The sequence below is a fragment of the Anomaloglossus baeobatrachus genome, chromosome 1 (assembly GCF_048569485.1).
Source record: "Anomaloglossus baeobatrachus isolate aAnoBae1 chromosome 1, aAnoBae1.hap1, whole genome shotgun sequence".
Taxonomy (NCBI): Eukaryota; Metazoa; Chordata; class Amphibia; order Anura; family Aromobatidae; genus Anomaloglossus; species Anomaloglossus baeobatrachus.
Window position 1 is genome coordinate 24,580,170 of NC_134353.1, and position 24,066 is coordinate 24,604,235.

The following is a 24,066-nucleotide window of genomic DNA, read 5'->3' on the forward strand; positions in this document are numbered from 1 at the left end:
CATCTTTTTCTTTTTCAAAAGGGGGCTCAACCGATGTCAGTCAAGTGGGGTGTGTGTGGCCCAGTTAGTGGCAACGAGGGAGACTGTGGTTGGAGTCCCCTCGCTGTGTTTCTAAAAGAACCAAGATGAACAAGTCATGGCTCTCAGAGGACTTTTCTTCCCCTGGGTCAGCCAGGGGACAGGAAAGGCACGCGTATTTTTGAGAGTGCTTCATGCAAAGCATCTTTTTCTTTTTCAAAAGGGGGCTCAACCGATGCCAGTCAAGTGGGGTGTGTGTGGCCCAATTAGTGGCAACGAGGGAGACTGTGGTTGGAGTCCCCTCGCTGTGTTTCTAAAAGAACCAAGATGAACAAGTCATGGCTCTCAGAGGACTTTTCTTCCCCTGGGTCAGCCAGGGGACGGGAAAGGCACGCGTATTTTTGAGAGTGCTTCATGCAAAGCATCTTTTTCTTTTTCAAAAGGGGGCTCAACCGATGCCAGTCAAGTGGGGTGTGTGTGGCCCAGTTAGTGGCAACGAGGGAGACTGTGGTTGGAGTCCCCTCGCTGTGTTTCTAAAAGAACCAAGATGAACAAGTCAAGGCTCTCAGAGGACTTTTCTTCCCCTGGGTCAGCCAGGGGACGGGAAAGGCACGCGTATTTTTGAGAGTGCTTCATGCAAAGCATCTTTTTCTTTTTCAAAAGGGGGCTCAACCGATGCCAGTCAAGTGGGGTGTGTGTGGCCCAGTTAGTGGCAACGAGGGAGACTGTGGTTGGAGTCCCCTCGCTGTGTTTCTAAAAGAACCAAGATGAACAAGTCATGGCTCTCAGAGGACTTTTCTTCCCCTGGGTCAGCCAGGGGACGGGAAAGGCACGCGTATTTTTGAGAGTGCTTCATGCAAAGCATCTTTTTCTTTTTCAAAAGGGGGCTCAACCGATGCCAGTCAAGTGGGGTGTGTGTGGCCCAGTTAGTGGAAACGAGGGAGACTGTGGTTGGAGTCCCCTCGCTGTGTTTTACATGCTTTTAGAAGGGCATGACATGGCTTAGAGGTTGACTTTCAGCATCTGGAAACTGTTGGCTACCAAAATGCTGCCTTTCCAACCTTTTTAACCGAGGATTTTTGAGACCTTATGCCCATCGCAGTGCCCCAAGAGCCGATGCCCAGGCGCCACTCCTTCTCCAACAAAGGCGTGCACACGCTACACCAGCATGTCGCACTAAACATCACTGATTCCTTGAGAAACTCTGTGTGACAGGGTGCATTTCACCACAGATAATTGGCCCAGTAAGCATGGACAGGGGCGTTACATGTCGCTGACTGGGCAATGGGTTACTGTAGGGAGAGATGGAGAAGGGTCTGCTGTACAAGTCTTGCCGTCCCCACGAGTTGTTTCAATCCTTCTTCTGTATGTAGAAGTTAATACACTGTTTCTGCCTCTTCAACCTCGTGTGGGTCCTCCACCTTGGCGCAAACCCTGTGTGGTCAGGCCACCCTTCCTTGTAACTGCGCACAAGGAATACCATACACCTCCTTACTATGCTGGCAGCAGAGCTCAATGCCATCAGGCGGTCAAAGGTTTACTTTGAAATGTATGGGAAATGTGAGTCACACCGCTGAGAAGTTGTGGACGGTTAGCTCTGGAGACCGAGTTTCATCAATGGTTGTCTCCACTCAACCAGCAGCCAGGGAAGGCCGGGTGCGACAACGATGCAAACATGGGTGCGGCCCTTCGCTGTGACAATGTGACACACGTGCCTTGTGTGGTTCACGTGTTGAACCTGGTTGTCCAGCAATTTTTAAAGCACTATCCTGGCCCACATGGCCTTCTGCAGAGAGCACGGTGTAACGCCTTCCTTGATCCACACACTCAGATGGGCTGTAAATGATAGGCTAGAGGGGAGCCACTCACCAAGCAGGACCCCTAGAACCCTGAAACCTTTTAACCCCTATACAGGGATTAGGAATTACACAGGGCCCAAGGTGATCAATACCTGTGGAAGGCTGCAGTTTCAGAGAATAGTAGTCAGGCAGGGTCAAAACATTAATTGAGGAACAGGAACAGAATGGGACGGCCAGGACTTAGGGGTGCTTCACACACAGCGAGCTCGCTGCCGAGATCGCTGCTGAGTCACGCTTTTTGTGACGCAGCAGTGACCTCATTAGCGATCTCGCTGTGTGTGACAATGAGCAGCGATCTGGCCCCTGCTGCGAGATCGCTGCTCGTTACACACAGCCCTGGTTCGTTTTCTTCAAAGCCGCTCTCCCGCTGTGACACACAGATCGCTGTGTGTGACAGCGAGAGAGCGACAAATGAAGCGAGCAGGGAGCAGGAGCCGGCATCTGACAGCTGAGGTAAGCTGTATCCAAGATAAACATCGGGTAACCAAGGTGGTTACCCGATATTTACCTTAGTTACGAGCCTCTGCAGCTCTCACGCTGCCTGTGCTGCCGGCTCCGGCTCTCTGCACATGCAGCTGCTGTACACATCGGGTTAATTAACCCGATGTGTACAGCAGCTAGGAGAGCAAGGAGCCAGCGCTAAGCAGTGTGCGCGGCTCCCTGCTCTCTGAACATGTAGCTGCATTACACATCGGGTTAATTAACCCGATGTGTACTGTAGCTATGGTAGGAGAGCAAGGAGCCAGCACTCAGTGTGCGCGGCTCCCTGCTCCCTGCACACACAGCTGTGCGCTGGTAACTAATGTAAACATCGGGTAACCATACCCGATGTTTACCTTAGTTACCAGTCTCCGCAGCTTCCAGACGGCAGCTCCGTGCAAGCGCAGCGTCACTTGCACGTCGCTGCTGGCTGGGGGCTGGTCACTGGTCGCTGGTGAGATCTGCCTGTTTGACAGCTCACCAGCGACCATGTAGCGATGCAGCAGCGATCCTGACCAGGTCAGATCGCTGGTCGGATCGCTGCTGCATCGCTAAGTGTGAAGGTACCCTTAATCAGAAAACAAGCAGAGGTGAAATGCGGATCGGCCAACAAGGTACATAAACAGCAAGCAGGAAAAGTAGTCAGGTAACAAGCACACAAAATCATAAAACTGAACTGGGGGTAAAAGTAACCAGAGGTTCATAGCTATGTCTGGCAGTGGTCTGCAGACAGGAGGGGCCTAAAAAAGGGTGTGGAGTCTTCCCATTGGTTGTAGCTGAATGATGGTATTTCATCTGTGAGACACCCACCAGCTACATTCAGCCAGAGATTCTGCATCTGTCAAGGTAATGCAGCCCAGTGGGTGAGCATAACCTGCGTCCACCTGTGCCGCTGGCATCGACTCCTCTCCCATCATCAGCACTATGCATGAAAGGAACACGTTGTTGACTCGCCCACCCCAGGGCTATGGGACACCCGGTGCCGGGCCGGACTAGTCCAGAGGTAGTCAGTGGTGGCTGGGCCCGGCTCCGTGGCCCTGGTGGGTGTCATTAAAATATGTGGCTTGGTGAATAAAGTTTGTGTTCGTGACGCCACCTGTGGTATGCGGCTATTAAGCCGCCGCTGCTGTGTGAGGTCTCCGGGGTGATGATATAGCAGCGATGGTGGTACTGCTCCCCACAGGTGGAGCGGAGCCCCGGGGACACTGTTAGTGCTCGTGGAAGTCTATGAGGTTGTGTGGCTAACACGGTGCAGGGCCGACAGGCAATGAAAGAATCAGGCACAAACAACAGTCTCTTTACCTTTTCCTCTTTTACTTTGGGAACAGTCCAGTCCTGGGAGACCGTTACAGGTGGTGAAGGGGATCCGGTCGGCCTGGAAGTACTTGGGGTGATCTTTCTGGCCAGCTGAGTATGAGGCCTACTCCTGTACTTTTCTTTATTATGATAGGACCCTGCTTCTCTGAATCCAGCAATGGCCCTCTTTGCTGCTGGGACTGATGATACGTCCCTTCCCCTCTGTAGCAGGCTGCGCAGGCCCTCTCTCTGGTGCTTCTCTGCTGGAGTCCACACCGGCCTTGACGCTGCAGCTGTGCTTTTGGGATGTTCTTGGGCCAGGTGCTTGCAGCTCTCCTGCCCTTCGGATTCGGCTACCAGGGAGTATGTTTTAGCCCTGGTGGCCACAGACTCCGATGTCCGAGTCTCTCGCTGCCTCTCAGCTACTCCTGCTTCTCTGGGCCAAGCTACTCTAGCTCTAGGCCCCAGATTCACAGGACAGCTCACTCTGCGTCTGTTCACTCCTACTGCTCTCTCCAGACTGAACACTACTTCCTCCCCCATGCCAGACTTGAGGAAGGCTCCCTGGAATTCCAGGTTCAGAGCTCCCCCTGCTGGCCGGAGGGTGAACTGCGTTGGGTGTTAAAGGGAACCTGTCATCAGAAATTTCGCCCAAAAGCTAAAAGATTCCCCCTCTGCAGCTCCTGGGCTGCATTCTAGGAAGGTCCCTGTTATTATTGTGCCCCATGTGAGACCAAAATAAAGCCTTTATAAAGTTCTACCTTTTTGTATGCAGCTTCTGTAAATGTGTCACGGGGGCGGGCTCTCTGCCGTCCGTTATTCTGCCTCCTGGTCCTGTATGCCGCCCCCATCGCTCCTTTCCATATCTGATGCACCGCCCACTGCTCCAGCCATCCCCGCGCATGCCCAGTGCCAGTCTCACAGGACTGAGCAGTGTGACCGCTGGTGACATGTGCGCAGGCAAGTGATTATGGGCGGGGCTGTGACTGTTATCAGCAAGTACCCGCCCATAATCTCGTGAGCGCGCAAACCTCTCCAGCATTCACACTGAGCTCAGTGTAGATGCTAGACTGTATGGGCTGCTTCCAGGGATGACGTCCCTTTGTCATGTGATAGGGGCGTGTTCAAAATACTATCACATGACAAAGGGACGTCATTCCTGGAAGCAGCCCATACAGTTTAGCATCTACACTGAGCTCAGTGTGAATGCTGGAGAGGTTTGCGCGCTCACGAGATTATGGGCGGGTACTTGCTGATAACAGTCACAGTCCCGCCCATAATCACTTGCCTGCGCATACGTCACCAGTGGTCACACTGCTCAGTCCTGTGAGACTGGCACTGGGCATGCGCGGGGATGGCTGGAGCAGTGGGCGGTGCATCAGATATGGAAAGGAGCGATGGGGGCGGCATACAGGACCAGGGGGCAGAATAACGGACGCCGGAGAGCCCGCCCCCGTGACACATTTACAGAAGCTGCATACAAAAAGGTAGAACTTTATAAAGGCTTTATTTTGGTCTCACATGGGGCACAATAATAACAGGGACCTTCCTAGAATGCAGCCCAGGAGCTGCAGAGGGGGAATCTTTTAGCTTTTGGGCGAAATTTCTGATGACAGGTTCCCTTTAAACTTGCTGGCCAATGGACCTCCCCATTACCTCCAGGCTCAGCATTAACCCTTTGAAAGGTCAATGCTGTTGTGGCGACCAGGTCCTGGGGCGCCACATTGTCACCTGGCAACCGGAGTACAAATTGACGGAGCGGACTTAACAGCCGTGTGCGGCAATGATGCAAACCTGGCTGCGGGCCATCGTCAGGGCAATGTGACACACGTGCCTTTTAGGGCTCACGTGTTGAACCTAATTCTCCAGCAATTTTTAAAACACCATCCCGGCCTACATGGCCTTGTGCAGCGGGCACGCTCGTTATGTGCTCACTTCCATCGTGCGCACACAGCAGCTCAACAACTTTCGTCGCTACAGAAGTCTTTAGGTCTGGTGGTTAAACGCCTGAAATGCGATGTGCCGACACGCAGGAATTTGAATCTGCACATGTTGCAGCGTTTGTGGCAGCACCGCCGAACCCTGCTGCAATACGTTATGACATATAGCCTGGGATAACTTGATCCAGAGGTGGTGCAGATCATGCTGCTGGAGTGGTGTCAGATCAAGGACCTATGCACCCTGCTACACAGTTTACAAATGTCGACGAAGATGTTTAGCACTGGCAATGCCATTCTCAGCGTGACAATTCTGGTCATCTACATGATGGAGCACACTGTAATTATTATTCGGAGTCAGGTGTTGGGACAAGAGGAAGGGGAGGAAGTACAGGAGGAGTCATATGCAGAAGGGATAACAAGATCTACGAGGTCCAGATGGTCAGCGGCACCTATGCGGCAGTCATGGTGAGGGAGAGGGATTAACAAGGGCACATAGTATCAGCAAAAAGTGTTGAGGAAGGTGCAGGAGCCCACGAAGAAATGGAGGACGAACTGGCGATGGGCATGGAAGACTCAGCAGATGAGTGAGAGCTTGCTCACATTTCGGTTGTGCGAGGTTGGGGGGAGAGGGCAGAGGAAGGAGGCACGATTCTCACCTCTCTGCCACCAACACACAAAGGACTTGGTCCTCCTGGATGCACAAGACACATGAGCGCCTTCTTGCTGCACTACCTACAACATGACCCTCAGATTGTACGAATTCAAAGTAATCCTGACTACTGGGTTGCCACACTGTTAGATCCCCGGTACAACACAAAATTTGGCGAAATAATTCCTGCCATAGAAATGGACGCACGTATACAGGAGTATCTGCAGAATGTGGTACGCAATCTTAGATCTGCTTTTCCACTAAACACCAGTGCTGCACAGAGTGAATCTCAACGCTTTGTCATGGATAGGAGGAAATGGTCTTTTACTTGTCCACATCTGAGTGACCGAGGGCTGGCTGCTGTGCTGAGACGGTTTTGAGTACGGTGTCCCTGCAGAGTTGCACTTTTGGTCATATACCAAAATGAGTTGAAAAAGGACAGATGCTGGTGGAAAGGGGAACAGGTGTGTTGGAAAGGGGAAAAAAGTTTTGGTCCGTGGATTTGGTGGTTAAGCAACTGTAACATTTGCTGAAGAAACACCATCTGTTACAGTGGGACTGGCAGATTTGGATAAGGTGGTATATACTATGTTACCGCTATATAACGAAAATTAATAAGAAAAGAAAGAGAAAGGTATATATCACCTTCAGCAGTCAGTGTCCGCCGTGCTCCCAGATGGAAAAGGAGAGGTTGGCAACTGGAAGGTTTGGTGCAGGATACAGAGCTGTGTGGCTATGAAACTAATAGTAGCCTGAACCGAGTTAGACGCCATTCGGATCTGGAGACTGAGAGCCCTGTTAGCGTCACAGGGTCCACATGCCCACCCAGCCCAGGAACTCCCTGTTAACAACACAGTGGCCATTGAGTACGCTGACCGTGTGCGTAGGGGCACACCTGTGGACAGCAGGCGCATCAGCAGCAGCAGGCCTGTTAATGCCACTGGGCTGCACAAGCAGGACTGGTAGGACAGGAGCTGGTCTTAACCGTTCTGCGTTACCAACTGTGGTGGTGGCCTGCATCGACGCCCTATCCCTGCCTACCTCTGGCCTAAAGCCGCAATGGGTTCAACACATGGAGGTGTGCTCTTTCGGAGCATAATAGAAGACTGCGCACCTCCTTGTTGTCTCCAGCCCCTTTTATAACCTGGGTCCGCCCCAAACCAGGGTGGACCACAATGCACCTCCTGGAGACAAAAGCAGAGTGACACGTCATGAGTGGCATAACTAGCGTCCTATTTGGAACCGCAACTTCAATGATGACCTCATGGCTGCCATGACCCAAACACCTCACCAGTCATCGTCTGACCATCAATAATGCGGTGACAAGTCATAGGGGCGGGCCTCTGCAAGCCATTTGGGAGGACACCTGATGCCCTGTGGTCTATATGGGACCCCCACATCAGGGGCAGGGTCAAAGAGTTCATTACCGGACCTAGTCTCTGATGCAGTAAGTGCCTGAGCATGGTCAGTAGCATGAAATACAGTCTCTGAAAAAAGACTATCAGCTTTAGCATGGTGTCTAGGCACAAAACAGGACTTAGACCCGGCACGGAATGCAAGTACCTGTGCAAAGAGGCTTTTCACACTTAGTGTGGGAGCATGCGCTGTTTCCCGAAATGAATACTTAGCCTCAGGAATGGCACAGTCAGGCTGAGCATACTCACTAGGCGAAACACTGTAGTTAGGCTGCAGCTGGGGTAAATCGGCACACGCATGCGCACTAGCTGCCTCTCCACACTTACACGTGGAGGAGAAATTGCTCTTCGGGTGGGAACTTGGAGATGCTGTCTATGAACAGAAGGAAAAGCTAAAGGAAGCCTCACTTTCTATCCCTCCGAATGATCAAATGCAGCAATGAATTCCCTGAGTTTGCTATAACATTAGCGTAGCAAAATGTGCATGAGGGTGTCCTGCAGAGGTGCTAGAAATAGCTTGTCACCAGTGGGGCACTAATGGAATACAACAGCCAGTTCTATGATGCCACTAAATGGCAGTATTTTTTGCTATCATTATAGCTCATTAAAAACAGAGCAGGAGGGTGTCATGCACAGGTGCTGCACATAGATTTGCACCAGTGGGGCACTAATGGAATACAACAGCCAGTTCTTGTATGCCACTAGGTACACTGAGTGTTTGCTAGTATAATGGCTTAGTAACAATGAGTTGGAGTGTGCAATGCAGGCAGAGGTGCTGCAAATATCTGTGCACTAGTGGGACAATACAGAAGTACAATAGCCACGTTTAGGATGCCACTAGGTACACTGAGTGTTTGCTAGTATAATGGCTTAGTTAAAAAGAGTTTGAGTGTGCAATGCAGGCAGACGTGCTGCAAATATCTTTGCAATAGTGTGACTAGACAAAAGTACAATAGCCACGTTTAGGATGCCACTAGGTACACTGAGTGTTTGCTAGTATAATGGCTTAGTTATAATGAGTTGGAGTGTGCAGAGGACAGGAGGGTACAGTGCCAGGATTGTGGGGCTCTGGGTAGAGGAATGGAAGCCTGCCTTTCTATTCCCTCCTAATGGGGAAATGCAGCGAGGAAATCCCTGACCTTAGCTACACAGACGCTGTCGCTGTTTTCAGGACCTGTCACTTATGGCTCTGACCCTGCCGGTTTGAGCCCTTAAAAGGACTGATAGAAAGTGCTATTCCTATGCTGTCCAGCGCTGTGTATGGAGCGCATATGTGACGCCCTGGCACAGCCAGGTTGTCACAGAAAGAGTTAATCCTCCTTGGTAATCTGATCTCACACCGGTGCAGCCAGACAAAGCACAGCCCCCAGGGTAAAAGAAAAGCAGAGGAGAGGGGAGGGGCTGGAGCAGAGAGTGTTTGGAGAGCAGACAGGACAGAAGTCTGGAGTTGTAGCTCCCAGGTGGGGAGTGAGGCGTCTCTGAAAGGGCCGGGACAGGCCGTAGTGAGGAAGGGGCCAGAACAGGTAGCCGGAGCAGGGCGGTGGCCCCTCGGTACCTGGGTACCCGGATCACTACAGGGGAGTGATTCCCCGTTCCCGGCTGAGGAGAAAGAGGAAGAGAGTGGAGAGAAAGGCACTTGGCTGCAGGGAAAGAACAACAAGGGCTGCTGCACCGTGTGTGGGACACTAACACCCTCGTACCGAAGGCTGCGGACACCGGCAATTCCTAGTTACCAGTGACTCCGTGTGACTTACTTGTGAGTACACCCGTGCCATCGGGCACCGCACTGCAGCACTGCGCCCTGCTTCCTGCTTACCCCATCACCGGGCCCCGGGACAACCAACCCCCTACCCACGGAGGGGAGAAATAACATCTAGCTGCTCCATACCATCGCTCCCGGGATCCCCGTCCAAAGCAGCGGTGGTGTTCCAACTTCACCACAACCGTGGGTGGCGTCACGGACAATCTCCCTTACCCAAATCCCCTTTTACTGTGGAGCCTGGGATCACAGACCGGGTCACGCCACCGTGATACCCACAGAAGTGACTCTGTGGCCCGGATCTGAGTACCCCTGGTCCCCGGGCGACACATTTGGCGTCACGAACAGGATAGAACCCATCCAGTTACCTGGAGGAAGTGCGCCTTATTCTGGACTGTCAGCGGTGATCCGCTGCAAGAAAATTTTAAAGTCGCCATCTTTGCCGCCATTTTGGGCGCAAAAATCTCCCGCCCAGCACCTTCTTCCCCAAGCGTTGGGCGCGAAAAAGAGGCTCCGCCCCTGAGAACGTGGGCGGAAGTGAAGCTCCGGAGGACCGGAAGCGAAAGGGAAACTTTAAAAGTTGCTGGAAGGACTGCTCCCGAGTACCAAGGGGGAGCAGAAAGAAGGAACTGCAGTTTATGTGACAAGGACTGTAAAGGCAGGGACGCCAGGACTCTGCCAGCATTTGGTTCCTGGAGAGGCCGCCGCAGCGATGCACCGACCCGTTACCCCTGTTACCGGAAGCGGAGCCCGCAGCGCCTGTTGGGGAGGACCCAGACCTTGGGTCCCCAGGCCTCACCTTTGTCACCGCCCTGCCACCGGCCCCGGCAGTCCGCCCGGCCGCGACGGAGATGACGACGGCTCCGGCAGTCCGCCCGGCCGCAATGGCAGCGAAGTACCGGTCCCGTTGACCAATCTGGAACCGTTTCTGGACTGGGGTCAAGGGGTGCTGCCCACTTCTTAGGGGCAGCACCAAGGCTAGGTTGTTTGGGTGGGTGACTAAAGGACCCGTCACGTTGACATTATTAAAAGTGTTATTTGTTGTTGCAACGTTGAAGCAATGTGCATCCCGCTGTGGGAAGATTGAAAATGCATGTGTGAAAATGTTTAAAATGTTTTATCCTTTTTCCAGTTTTAATAAATGTTGGTGCCTCGACGGCCCGAGGACGGGCCGTGTTTTACCAAGGGGGTGTGTGACGCCCTGGCACAGCCAGGTTGTCACAGAAAGAGTTAATCCTCCTTGGTAATCTGATCTCACACCGGTGCAGCCAGACAAAGCACAGCCCCCAGGGTAAGAGAAAGCAGAGGAGAGGGGAGGGGCTGGAGCAGAGAGTGTTTGGAGAGCAGACAGGACAGAAGTCTGGAGTTGTAGCTCCCAGGTGGGGAGTGAGGCGTCTCTGAAAGGGCCGGGACAGGCCGTAGTGAGGAAGGGGCCAGAACAGGTAGCCGGAGCAGGGCGGTGGCCCCTCGGTACCTGGGTACCCGGATCACTACAGGAGAGTGATTCCCCGTTCCCGGCTGAGGAGAAAGAGGAAGAGAGTGGAGAGAAAGGCACTTGGCTGCAGGGAAAGAACAACAAGGGCTGCTGCACCGTGTGTGGGACACTAACACCCTCGTACCGAAGGCTGCGGACACCGGCAATTCCTAGTTACCAGTGACTCCGTGTGACTTTCTTGTGAGTACACCCGTGCCATCGGGCACCGCACTGCAGCACTGCGCCCTGCTTCCTGCTTACCCCATCACCGGGCCCCGGGACAACCAACCCCCTACCCACGGAGGGGAGAAATAACATCTAGCTGCTCCATACCATCGCTCCCGGGATCCCCGTCCAAAGCAGCGGTGGTGTTCCAACTTCACCACAACCGTGAGTGGCGTCACGGACAATCTCCCTTACCCAAATCCCCTTTTACTGTGGAGCCTGGGATCACAGACCGGGTCACGCCACCGTGATACCCACAGAAGTGACTCTGTGGCCCGGATCTGAGTACCCCTGGTCCCCGGGCGACACACATACAGCAGTATCGGTGATAGGACAAAGGATGGAGCGGCGCCAGTGATGTCTGACACCAAAGACGCCGAAGAGATAATGGCGTCCTGGAGGAAAATGTCCGGTTTTATAATGCAGGGACATGTGACATGGACATCCTATCACACATGCCGTTGCTTCTCTGGCTAAAAGTCCACTTAGCTGTGTGTGTGTCTGGGATTGGCTGACATGCTGGCCCGCCCCACTACACGCGCGCGCTTAGGGAAGGAAGACAAGGAAAAAAAAAAAAAAATGGCGATCGCCATTATACAAACAGGAGTGATCTGAAGGCGCTGTTCACGCACACTATACACTGAAATGTCATAATAGTGTGAGTCACAGAGTGACTTACACTATTACAGCGGAAAGCCAGCTAGGAATTAGCTGTTTTTTTGCTGCTAGAACCGTTCTCGAACGTTTCTAGAAATATCGAGCTTTTGCAAAAAGCTCGAGTTCTAGTTCGATCTAGAACAGGCCCCAAAATCACTCGAGCCGCGAACTGGAGAACCGCGAACCTTGAACCGCGCTCAACTCTAATAATTATATATGTACAGCTGGTATAACCTGGGCATCTCCTGTATATAATTATATATGTACAGCTGGTATAACCTGGGCATCTCCTGTATATAATTATATATGTACAGCTGGTATAACCTGGGCATCTCCTGTATATAATTATATATGTACAGCTGGTATAACCTGGGCATCTCCTGTATATAATTATATATGTACAGCTGGTATAACCTGGGCATCTCCTGTATATAATTATATATGTACAGCCGGTATAACCTGGGCATCTCCTGTATATAATTATATATGTACAGCTGGCATAACCTGGGCATCTCTTGTATATAATTATATATGTACAGCCGGTATAACCTGGGCATCTCCTGTATATAATTATATATGTACAGCCGGTATAACCTGGGCATCTCCTGTATATAATTATATATGTACAGCTGGTATAACCTGGGCATCTCTTGTATATAATTATATATGTACAGCTGGTATAACCTGGACATCTCCTGTATATAATTATACATGTACAGCTGGTATAACCTGGGCATCTCCTGTATATAATTATATATGTACAGCTGGTATAACCTGGGCATCTCTTGTATATAATTATATATGTACAGCTGGTATAACCTGGGCATCTCTTGTATATAATTATATATGTACAGCTGGTATAACCTGGGCCTCTCCTGTATATAATTATATATGTACAGCTGGTATAACCTGGGCATCTCCTGTATATAATTATATATGTACAGCTGGTATAACCTGGGCATCTCCTGTATATAATTATATATGTACAGCTGGTATAACCTGGGCATCTCCTGTATATAATTATATATGTACAGCTGGTATAACCTGGGCATCTCCTGTATATAATTATATATGTACAGCTGGTATAACCTGGGCATCTCCTGTATATAATTATATATGTACAGCTGGTATAACCTGGGCATCTCCTGTATATAATTATATATGTACAGCTGGTATAACCTGGGCATCTCCTGTATATAATTATATATGTACAGCTGGTATAACCTGGGCATCTCCTGTATATAATTATATATGTACAGCTGGTATAACCCGGGCATCTCCTGTATATAATTATATATGTACAGCTGGTATAACCCGGGCATCTCCTGTATATAATTATATATGTACAGCTGGTATAACCTGGGCATCTCCTGTATATAATTATATATGTACAGCTGGTATAACCTGGGTATCTCCTGTATATAATTATATATGTACAGCTGGTATAACCTGGGCATCTCCTGTATATAATTATATATGTACAGCCGGTATAACCTGGGCACCTCCTGTATATAATTATATATGTACTGCTGGTATAACCTGGACATCTCCTGTATATAATTATATATGTACAGCTGGTATAACCTGGGCACCTCCTGTATATAATTATATATGTACAGCTGGTATAACCTGGGCCTCTCCTGTATATAATTATATATGTACAGCTGGTATAACCTGGGCATCTCCTGTATATAATTATATATGTACAGCTGGTATAACCTGGGCATCTCCTGTATATAATTATATATGTACAGCTGGTATAACCTGGGCATCTCCTGTATATAATTATATATGTACAGCTGGTGTAACCTGGACATCTCCTGTATATAATATATATGTACAGCAGGTATAACCTGGGCATCTCCTGTATATAATTATATATGTACAGCTGCTATAACCTGGGCATCTCCTGTATATAATTATATATGTACAGCCGGTATAACCCGGGCATCTCCTGTATATAATTATATATGTACAGCTGGTATAACCTGGGCATCTCCTGTATATAATTATATATGTACAGCTGGTATAACCCGGGCATCTCCTGTATATAATTATATACAGTTAGGTCCAGAAATCTTTGGCCAGTGACACAATTTTGGCGAGTTGGGCTCTGCATGACACCACATTGGATTTGAAATGAAACCTCTACAACAGAATTCAAGTGCAGATTGTAACGTTTAATTTGAAGGTTTGAACAAAAATATCTGATAGAAATTGTAGGAATTGTCACATTTCTTTACAAACACTCCACATTTTAGGAGGTCAAAAGTAATTGGACAAATAAATCAAACCCAAACAAAATATTTTTATTTTCAATATTTTGTTGCGAATCCTTTGGAGGCAATCACTGCCTTAAGTCTGGAACCCATGGACATCACCAAACGCTGGGTTTCCTCCTTCTTAATGCTTTGCCAGGCCTTTACAGCCGCAGCCTTCAGGTCTTGCTTGTTTGTGGGTCTTTCCGTCTTAAGTCTGGATTTGAGCAAGTGAAATGCATGCTCAATTGGGTTAAGATCTGGTGATTGACTTGGCCATTGCAGAATGTTCCACTTTTTTGCACTCATGAACTCCTGGGTAGCTTTGGCTGTATGCTTGGGGTCATTGTCCATCTGTACTATGAAGCGCCGTCCGATCAACTTTGCGGCATTTGGCTGAATCTGGGCTGAAAGTATATCCCGGTACACTTCAGAATTCATCCGGCTACTCTTGTCTGCTGTTATGTCATCAATAAACACAAGTGACCCAGTGCCATTGAAAGCCATGCATGCCCATGCCATCACGTTGCCTCCACCATGTTTTACAGAGGATGTGGTGTGCCTTGGATCATGTGCCGTTCCCTTTCTTCTCCAGTCTTTTTTCTTCCCATCATTCTGGTACAGGTTGATCTTTGTCTCATCTGTCCATAGAATACTTTTCCAGAACTGAGCTGGCTTCATGAGGTGTTTTTCAGCAAATTTAACTCTGGCCTGGAATTGATGAATGGTTTGCATCTAGATGTGAACCCTTTGTATTTACTTTCATGGAGTCTTCTCTTTACTGTTGACTTAGAGACAGATACACCTACTTCACTGAGAGTGTTCTGGACTTCAGTTGATGTTGTGAACGGGTTCTTCTTCACCAAAGAAAGTATGCGGCGATCATCCACCACTGTTGTCATCCGTGGACTCCCAGGCCTTTTTGAGTTCCCAAGCTCACCAGTCAATTCCTTTTTTCTCAGAATGTACCCGACTGTTGATTTTGCTACTCCAAGCATGTCTGCTATCTCTCTGATGGATTTTTTCTTTTTTTTCAGCCTCAGGATGTTCTGCTTCACCTCAATTGAGAGTTCCTTAGACCGCATGTTGTCTGGTCACAGCAACAGCTTCCAAATGCAAAACCACACACCTGTAATCAACCCCAGACCTTTTAACTACTTCATTGATTACAGGTTAACGAGGGAGACGCCTTCAGAGTTAATTGCAGCCCTTAGAGTCCCTTGTCCAATTACTTTTGATCCCTTGAAAAAGAGGAGGCTATGCATTACAGAGCTATGATTCCTAAACCCTTTCTCCGATTTGGATGTGAAAACTCTCATATTGCAGCTGGGAGTGTGCACTTTCAGCCCATATTATATATATAATTGTATTTCTGAACATGTTTTTGTAAACAGCTAAAATAACAAAACTTGTGTCACTGTCCAAATATTTCTGGACCTAACTGTATGTACAGCTGGTATAACCCAGGCATCTCCTGTATATAATTATATATGTACAGCTGGTATAACCTGGGCATCTCCTGTATATAATTATATATGTACAGCTGGTATAACCTGGGCATCTCCTGTATATAATTATATATGTACAGCTGGTATAACCTGGGCATCTCCTGTATATAATTATATATGTACAGCTGGTATAACCTGGGTATCTCCTGTATATAATTATATATGTACAGCTGGTATAACCTGGGCATCTCCTGTATATAATTATATATGTACAGCTGGTATAACCTGGGCATCTCCTGTATATAATTATATATGTACAGCTGGTATAACCTGGGCATCTCCTGTATATAATTATATATGTACAGCTGGTATAACCTGGGCATCTCCTGTATATAATTATATATGTACAGCTGGTATAACCTGGGCATCTCCTGTATATAATTATATATGTACAGCTGGTATAACCTGGGTATCTCCTGTATATAATTATATATGTACAGCTGGTATAACCTGGGCCTCTCCTGTATATAATTATATATGTACAGCTGGTATAACCTGGGTGTCTCCTGTATATAATTATATATGTACAGCCGGTATAACCTGGGTATCTCCTGTATATAATTATATATGTACAGCTGGTATAACCTGGGCCTCTCCTGTATATAATTATATATGTACAGCTGGTATAAACTGGACATCTCCTGTATATAATTATATATGTACAGCTGGTATAACCTAGACATCTCCTGTATATAATTATATATGTACAGCTGGTATAACCTGGGTATCTCCTGTATATAATTATATATGTACAGCTGCTATAACCTGGGCATCTCCTGTATATAATTATATATGTACAGCTGGTGTAACCTGGGCATCTCCTGTATATAATTATATATGTACAGCTGGTATAACCTGGGCATCTCCTGTATATAATTATATATGTACAGCCGGTATAACCTGGGCATCTCCTGTATATAATTATATATGTACAGCTGGTATAACCTGGGCATCTCCTGTATATAATTATATATGTACAGCTGGTATAACCTGGGCATCTCCTGTATATAATTATATATGTACAGCTGGTATTACCTGGGCATCTCCTGTATATAATTATATATGTACAGCTGGTATAACCTGGGTATCTCCTGTATATAATTATATATGTACAGCCGGTATAACCTGGGCATCTCCTGTATATAATTATATATGTACAGCTGGTATAACCTGGGCATCTCCTGTATATAATTATATATGTACAGCTGGTATAACCTGGGTATCTCCTGTATATAATTATATATGTACAGCTGGTATTACCTGGGTATCTCCTGTATATAATTATATATGTACAGCTGGTATTACCTGGGTATCTCCTGTATATAATTATATATGTACAGCTGGTATAACCTGGGCATCTCCTGTATATAATTATATATGTACAGCTGGTATAACCTGGGCCTCTCCTGTATATAATTATATATGTACAGCTGGTATTACCTGGGTATCTCCTGTATATAATTATATATGTACAGCTGGTATAACCTGGGCATCTCCTGTATATAATTATATATGTACAGCTGGTATAACCTGGGCATCTCCTGTATATAATTATATATGTACAGCTGGTATAACCTGGGTATCTCCTGTATATAATTATATATGTACAGCTGGTATTACCTGGGTATCTCCTGTATATAATTATATATGTACAGCTGGTATTACCTGGGTATCTCCTGTATATAATTATATATGTACAGCTGGTATAACCTGGGCATCTCCTGTATATAATTATATATGTACAGCTGGTATTACCTGGGTATCTCCTGTATATAATTATATATGTACAGCCGGTATAACCTGGGCATCTCCTGTATATAATTATATATGTACAGCCGGTATAACCTGGGCATCTCCTGTATATAATTATATATGTACAGCTGGTATAACCTGGGCCTCTCCTGTATACAATTATATATGTACAGCTGGTATAACCTGGGCCTCTCCTGTATATAATTATATATGTACAGCTGGTATAACCTGGGCCTCTCCTGTATATAATTATATATGTACAGCTGGTATAACCTGGGCATCTCCTGTATATAATTATATATGTACAGTTGGTATAACCTGGGCATCTCCTGTATATAATTATATATGTACAGCTGGTATAACCTGGACATCTCCTGTATATAATTATATATGTACAGCTGGTATAACCTGGGCATCTCCTGTATATAATTATATATGTACAGCTGGTATAACCTGGGCCTCTCCTGTATATAATTATATATGTACAGCTGGTATAACCTGGGCCTCTCCTGTATATAATTATATATGTACAGCTGGTATAACCTGGGCCTCTCCTCTATATAATTATATATGTACAGCTGGTATAACCTGGGCATCTCCTGTATATAATTATATATGTACAGCTGGTATAACCTGGGCATCTCCTGTATATAATTATATATGTACAGCTGGTATAACCCGGGCATCTCCTGTATATAATTATATATGTACAGCTGGTATAACCTGAGCATCTCCTGTATATAATTATATATGTACAGCTGGTATAACCTGGGCATCTCCTGTATATAATTATATATGTACAGCCGGTATAACCTGGGCATCTCCTGTATATAATTATATATGTACAGCCGGTATAACCTGGGCATCTCCTGTATATAATTATATATGTACAGCTGGTATAACCTGGGCATCTCCTGTATATAATTATATATGTACAGCTGGTATAACCTGGGCCTCTCCTGTATATAATTATATATGTACAGCTGGTATAACCTGGGCCTCTCCTGTATATAATTATATATGTACAGCTGGTATAAGCTGGGCATCTCCTGTATATAATTATATATGTACAGCTGGTATAAGCTGGGCATCTCCTGTATATAATTATATATGTACAGCTGGTATAACCTGGGCCTCTCCTGTATATAATTATATATGTACAGCTGGTATAACCTGGGCCTCTCCTGTATATAATTATATATGTACAGCTGGTATAACCTGGGCATCTCCTGTATATAATTATATATGTACAGCTTGTGTAACCTTCAGAATTTCACCAGAATTGCAGGTTACATGAGATCAGACCTGGACATGAAGGACACAGACACACGTCTTATTTACCAAAAGCAGAGAAGTTTTATTCTGTGAGGATGAAGAAAAAAAATGATTTGTCAAAACACCTTTCAGTAGCGAGCACCAAGCACGACATCACTTTGTCCTTAAAATGACATGAAATATGAATTTAAAGTTTTCTTTAAGAGGATGAAAGATAAAGTGGATCTGGTCCCTACAACATCTGCCTGCCCGTCTCATCGGGAGGGGACACAACGTGGAAAAATCATATCCGTGGCCGGAGCCTACCCAGACTGCGCCAGGGCCAGCACTTCACCTATCACTGACTACTCCATTTGAGGATATGATGCCCCCAACATCATGTAATGGTGCCATGTTTCTTCCTTTATATTTTGTAAACTAAGGATGTCTTACTGGCACCAGGGCATTATGGTGAGAGCCACCATTGTTGGTCATGATGGTATGGAACCACAAAGCCAAGCCAACACTGACCACGGCATTATCGTCTTGTTGGCTTGTAGAGCTCTCAGGGCATACTGTGGTTCAGGCTGCTTTGTATCCTTTGCTTGAGCAAATCTTGGCATCTCAGTATGCCACCACCTCTTGTAAAATTGTTGACAACATGGCGACAGCAATTATTGAGTTCCTCTTATAAGTAATGGGAACCAAGTGAGTTGGCTGGTATTCAAGAGAGTCTGATACACATTAAAGAGTAGTCTACTAGACCCCTAAATCTCCTTCAAAACTTTCTGCCCACTCGGGTGGGTTGTACATTCAACTTTTAAGCAATTTAAGAGCGTCCAGCAGCTGAGGGTCCCTGCGAATTTCCTTTTGCCCTAGACAGTTACTGGGAAGCCCAACTGAAAGCTGTTGGCAATAGTTAGTTTTAACTCTACATAGCTTTCAATGCTCAACAGCCCAATAAAAGTGATGTCGTCTCAACACCATCAATGTCCCCTCAACCCTCCACACCAGCTATGTCACCTCAACCCCAGTGATGTTATTTCAACCCTCAACAACAGTGATATCACCTCAACACCATCAATGTCACCTCAACCCTCAACACCAACAATGTCACCTCAACACTTGTGATGTCACCTCAACACTTGTAATGTCACTTCAACACTTGTGATGTTACCTCAACACCAGTAATGTCAACTCAACACCTGTGATGTCTCCTCAATACCTGTGATATCTTCGCAACACCAGAGAGGTCAACACTAATGATGTCTCCTCAACACGAATGATGTCTCCTCAACACGAATGATGTCTCCTCAACACTAGTGATGTATCCTCCACACTAGTGATGTCTCCTCAACACTAGTGATGTCTCCTCCACACTAGTGATGTCTCCTCAACACTAGTGATGTCTTCTCAACACTAGTGATGTCTCCTCAACACTAGTGATGTTTTCTCAAGACTAGTGAGGTCTCCTCCACACTAGTGATGTCACATCAACACCAGCAATTTCACCTCAACTCTATTGATGTCAACTTAACACCAGCAATGTCATCTCAACCCCAATGATGTCACGTCCACACTTGTGTGGTCATCTCAACGCCTGTGGTGTCACCTCACTAGAAATTCAAAGTGAGGTGCACCATGTGGCTGTATTCTATCCCTGGATAGATTCGAATACGTTTTTTTACCTAGATTAGGAAAATGTATTTAATGCTTCCATGTCTGGTAACTTGGTGATACCATAGAGAAAACAATTAGTAGGAAACAAGTTAATTAGCTCGTATTTGAGGCAACACCATAGAAACTGAAGAATTGGCACCTGAACTCTTAAAGCTCCTAGAAAACTGTCAATTGTGGTGGGTTGTACATTCAACTACTTAGCAGTTTTTCAGGGTCTATGCAAATCCCAATTTGCCCCACAAAATTAATGGAAATTCCCCCTTCCAACTGTAAGCTGCTGTCAACGGCTAGTTTTACTTCATTGATAGCTTTAAATACTCAACAAGAATGATGTCACGTCAACATCAGTGATGTCACCTCAACATCAGGGATGTCATCTAAAGCAAAGTGACGTCATCTCAACATCAGTGATATCACCTTAACATCAGTGATGTCATCTACAGCAAAGTGATGTCACCTCAACATCAGTGATGTCATCTACAGCAAAGTGATGTCACCTCAACATCAGTGATGTCATCTACAGCAAAGTGATGTCACCTTAACATCAGTGATGTCATCTACAGCAAAGTGATGTCACCTCAACATCAGTGATGTCATCTACAGCAAAGTGATGTCACCTCAACATCAGTGATGTCATCTACAGCAAAGTGATGTCACCTCAACATCAGTGATGTCATCTAAAGAAAAGTGATGTCACCTCAATACTAGTGATGTCACCTAAAGCAAAGTGATGTCACCTCAACACCAGTGATGTCACTTGAATACATGTGATGTTAACTTTACAGAAATCCCAGGTCATGAGCACAAAGTGGTCTTTTGCTCCCCAGAGAAAGGGAGCAGATGCATTTTACAGGGCTTATCTGGATTTGGAAAACCTTAAGCTTCATCTGCACTGCCCCGTAAGGTAACACCCATGGAACCACTTCTTCTCATCTACAGTTATTGCATTTTTAGCATCTACAAACCAAACTTCCTTTCCAGACTAAGTTATAATAAATAGTAATGAGACTTTTGATTATTCTTGGATTATCTTAGCTTGGCGGAAACGTTTCGTGATTTCGTCAAGGATTTTTATCCCACAAGAAATAACGAAGGGCAGAACAATTAGTTGAGATCCCTACAGACAAATCTATTGAGCAGGATCGGAGGCGGCGGTTGGGTGGTGTAGGCAGCTCATTGACAATCTGTCAGGGTATGTAGACCATGCGTGAGGTTGTATATACTGTACATACCGGACATATAGAGCCAAAAGTGTGTGGCTCCCGATACACCTACTGGAAACAGCCATGCAAGCTCCGTATAAAGCTTGCTTCCTCCTAACGCTGTTTTAGAAGGTGGCCCAGACTTCACATTGTCAAATGTATACAATGGAGCCATCCAACACAAACCTTAAAGTTGCAACACACAAAAGAAACAGGAGATTTCTGAATTAGGCTTCCGTGACGGAAGAACCAGACATAAGCTTGAGATCATAGGGCTCAATGCCAGGTGCCTGCTGGAGGAGTGTAAAGCCACCATCACGATACTTCAGAGATATGTGCTTGTAACATTTTTTTTTTTTTTACTGTAGTAATTAAATACTTGTTTAGGGGTGCACATACTTATTAAAAAGCACAATTTGTAGATATTGACCAAATGTTTTAGGATAATCGTCTGCGTGTGGCATGTTGTCCACTTCTCCTTCCTCTTATCAGAATACATCCAGCCTTGATAGGTCACCGTCCCTCCTGGGATCGGTACTCCCCTCTTATATCGTACCCTGTGACGTTGTGGACCCTGCCCCTTCCACTATGTCTCTGCTTCTGGCCAGTTCATTACATTTCACAGTGAACATAGCTCATAAAATCTGTAAAGACAAGGTAACATGGTTCAATATGCATTAAATGACCTCACAATTATAATTAATACCCCTCTCCCACCCTTCCGTTTTTATTCCAGTCTTGAGCGAGCGTCTTGTCATCATTTTTTCTTAGTTCAGAGAAATCCCACGATGGACAGCCCCACTTAGCAATGTGGCAAGAGTGCTTACGGACTAATTCACAGTGGTAGGAAAAAATTGGACCGGCGCCCCCCACTGGACGTGTCATAGAGCTGCCTCTGTACAATTTATATTTTCACCGTGAGAACAAACACACACACACACACACTACGAAACACATTTGGCTCAAGAGTCTCTTGATATTCAACTTGCAAGACCAGTACGTAGGTGTGTGGGCAGAGAAGCAAACACAGTGGACTCGACTTTGACACCTTCACATCGGTAATGATTCTTAGGAACTTGCCTTCTTGCCGGAGATATTGTCTTTTCTTTCCAGCCGGGTATAAGGCTCAAAGGCTGAGCTTCCTAGTCCGTACCCAGTGGGTATTTCATGTAGACCTCCCAATAGAGGACCGGGGAAACAAAGCGGAGGCGGGAGCCTTGGAGAAGTGGCGGAAGCTAGGGATGGAACTTGGAGAGTAAAGGCACCAGCTCCTGGCGGGGTACTGCTTATACTGGGCGATGTGCTTCCCGATGTTCCCAGGCTGGACCCATTTGCCGATGAACTGCCTAATGGGTTTTGATTAGGTGAAAGCAAGTTGGGGGGAGCCGGCACTGATAACAGTCTACCTTGTTCCAACAACCGTAAAATATTACAGGTAGCAAATGACTCAGAGGTCGACGAGGAACGTTTTTCAGAGTCCCTGCTCTGGTCCTTCTTCTGTTTGGTCCTCCGATTCTGGAACCAGACCTTGACCTGAAATGGAGAAAAGTAGAGAGTGAACATCAGGGTCAATTATGGACCAAATATATATAAGCAGTAGTGGTGTCAGGTGTGAGAGGGAGGTCATGGTCAGTCTTGTGCCATATTGCCGGGCATTTAGCTACCATCATATACAGGGAATAACAGACAAACATATAAATCAGTTACTGCCTTATTGGGTGGACTCATATGGACATTAGAGATAGCTATCTTTTTGAGGGACCATTTTACTTTACCAAAGCACCCACCACCATATCCCAATGTAATGTGATGTTGTGTAGCGGTTCCTGATTTTCCCTCATGTTCTTTTTTGAAAAGTGACTTTCAGACATTCATCCAACCCAATCTCTCCTCATTGCTACATAATTTCTCGCTCAATGATCTCATTTTACCAACTGACCAAAAAACAACTAAAACAAGTCTGTGCAGCAAGGAGAGGCAGTCTCGTACAGGTACATTTCTTAATAAAACATCACCTATACCAAAAGATGCAATGTATTGGTGGCCAAGCAACTTCAAAGAGCTATTCCAGGTTTATTCTTTCGATAGGTAACCAATTAGCTCACAACCCTGGAAGCTCAACTCATCTGTTACACACTTGTCCCAGATCCAGGCTTTGCTCCTTTCACCCCTTTCACGCTGTTGTGCTTCATGTCTTTGCAGGTGTCCCAACGTGTTCCCATCTGATCGTCTGCCTGGCCCTATGTAAGGCTTAACAAGATACACCTATGCCTTGTGTGAGGTATCAACCGGCTGTATTACAAAAGGCCGGTATGTTTTGCAGAAGCGTGGGTGCTCTGCAATGTGAAGCTGGCTGGGACCTGTGGTTCCACAGGATTGCATTCATGCAGAGCCATGGAAGGGTGTGTGATGCTGATTACACACTCCTTACCACCTGTGGGTGTGGCTCCAGGGGTTAAAGCAATCCTGTCTCTGAACCTGGGTGGGGAGTGTCGAGGGCAGTCTAGGGAGAGACTGGCTCTAGACTTCCAGTGTGTGTGCTGGAGATGGAGAGAGCAGAAGCAGGGTGTTTTGCACTCCTCCGGAGACCTTCTTCTGAAGGAAGGGGCTTTTAGGTCCATGTGTAAAGCCATGTGGCTG

At 46.6% G+C, this 24,066-nt stretch overlaps 1 protein-coding gene across 1 annotated transcript in view; it reads right to left on the reverse strand.

Annotated features, from left to right (window-relative positions):
- Positions 1–18,663: 18,663 nt before the first annotated feature.
- Positions 18,664–24,066, reverse strand: part of VAX2 (ventral anterior homeobox 2) — a 161,206-nt gene continuing 155,803 nt past the window's right edge. The window contains exon 3 of the mRNA XM_075346099.1: positions 18,664–22,959. Within this exon, the coding sequence (XP_075202214.1) occupies positions 22,495–22,959 (465 nt within the window). The 3' untranslated portion in view covers positions 18,664–22,494. The remainder of the gene's footprint in view (positions 22,960–24,066) is intronic.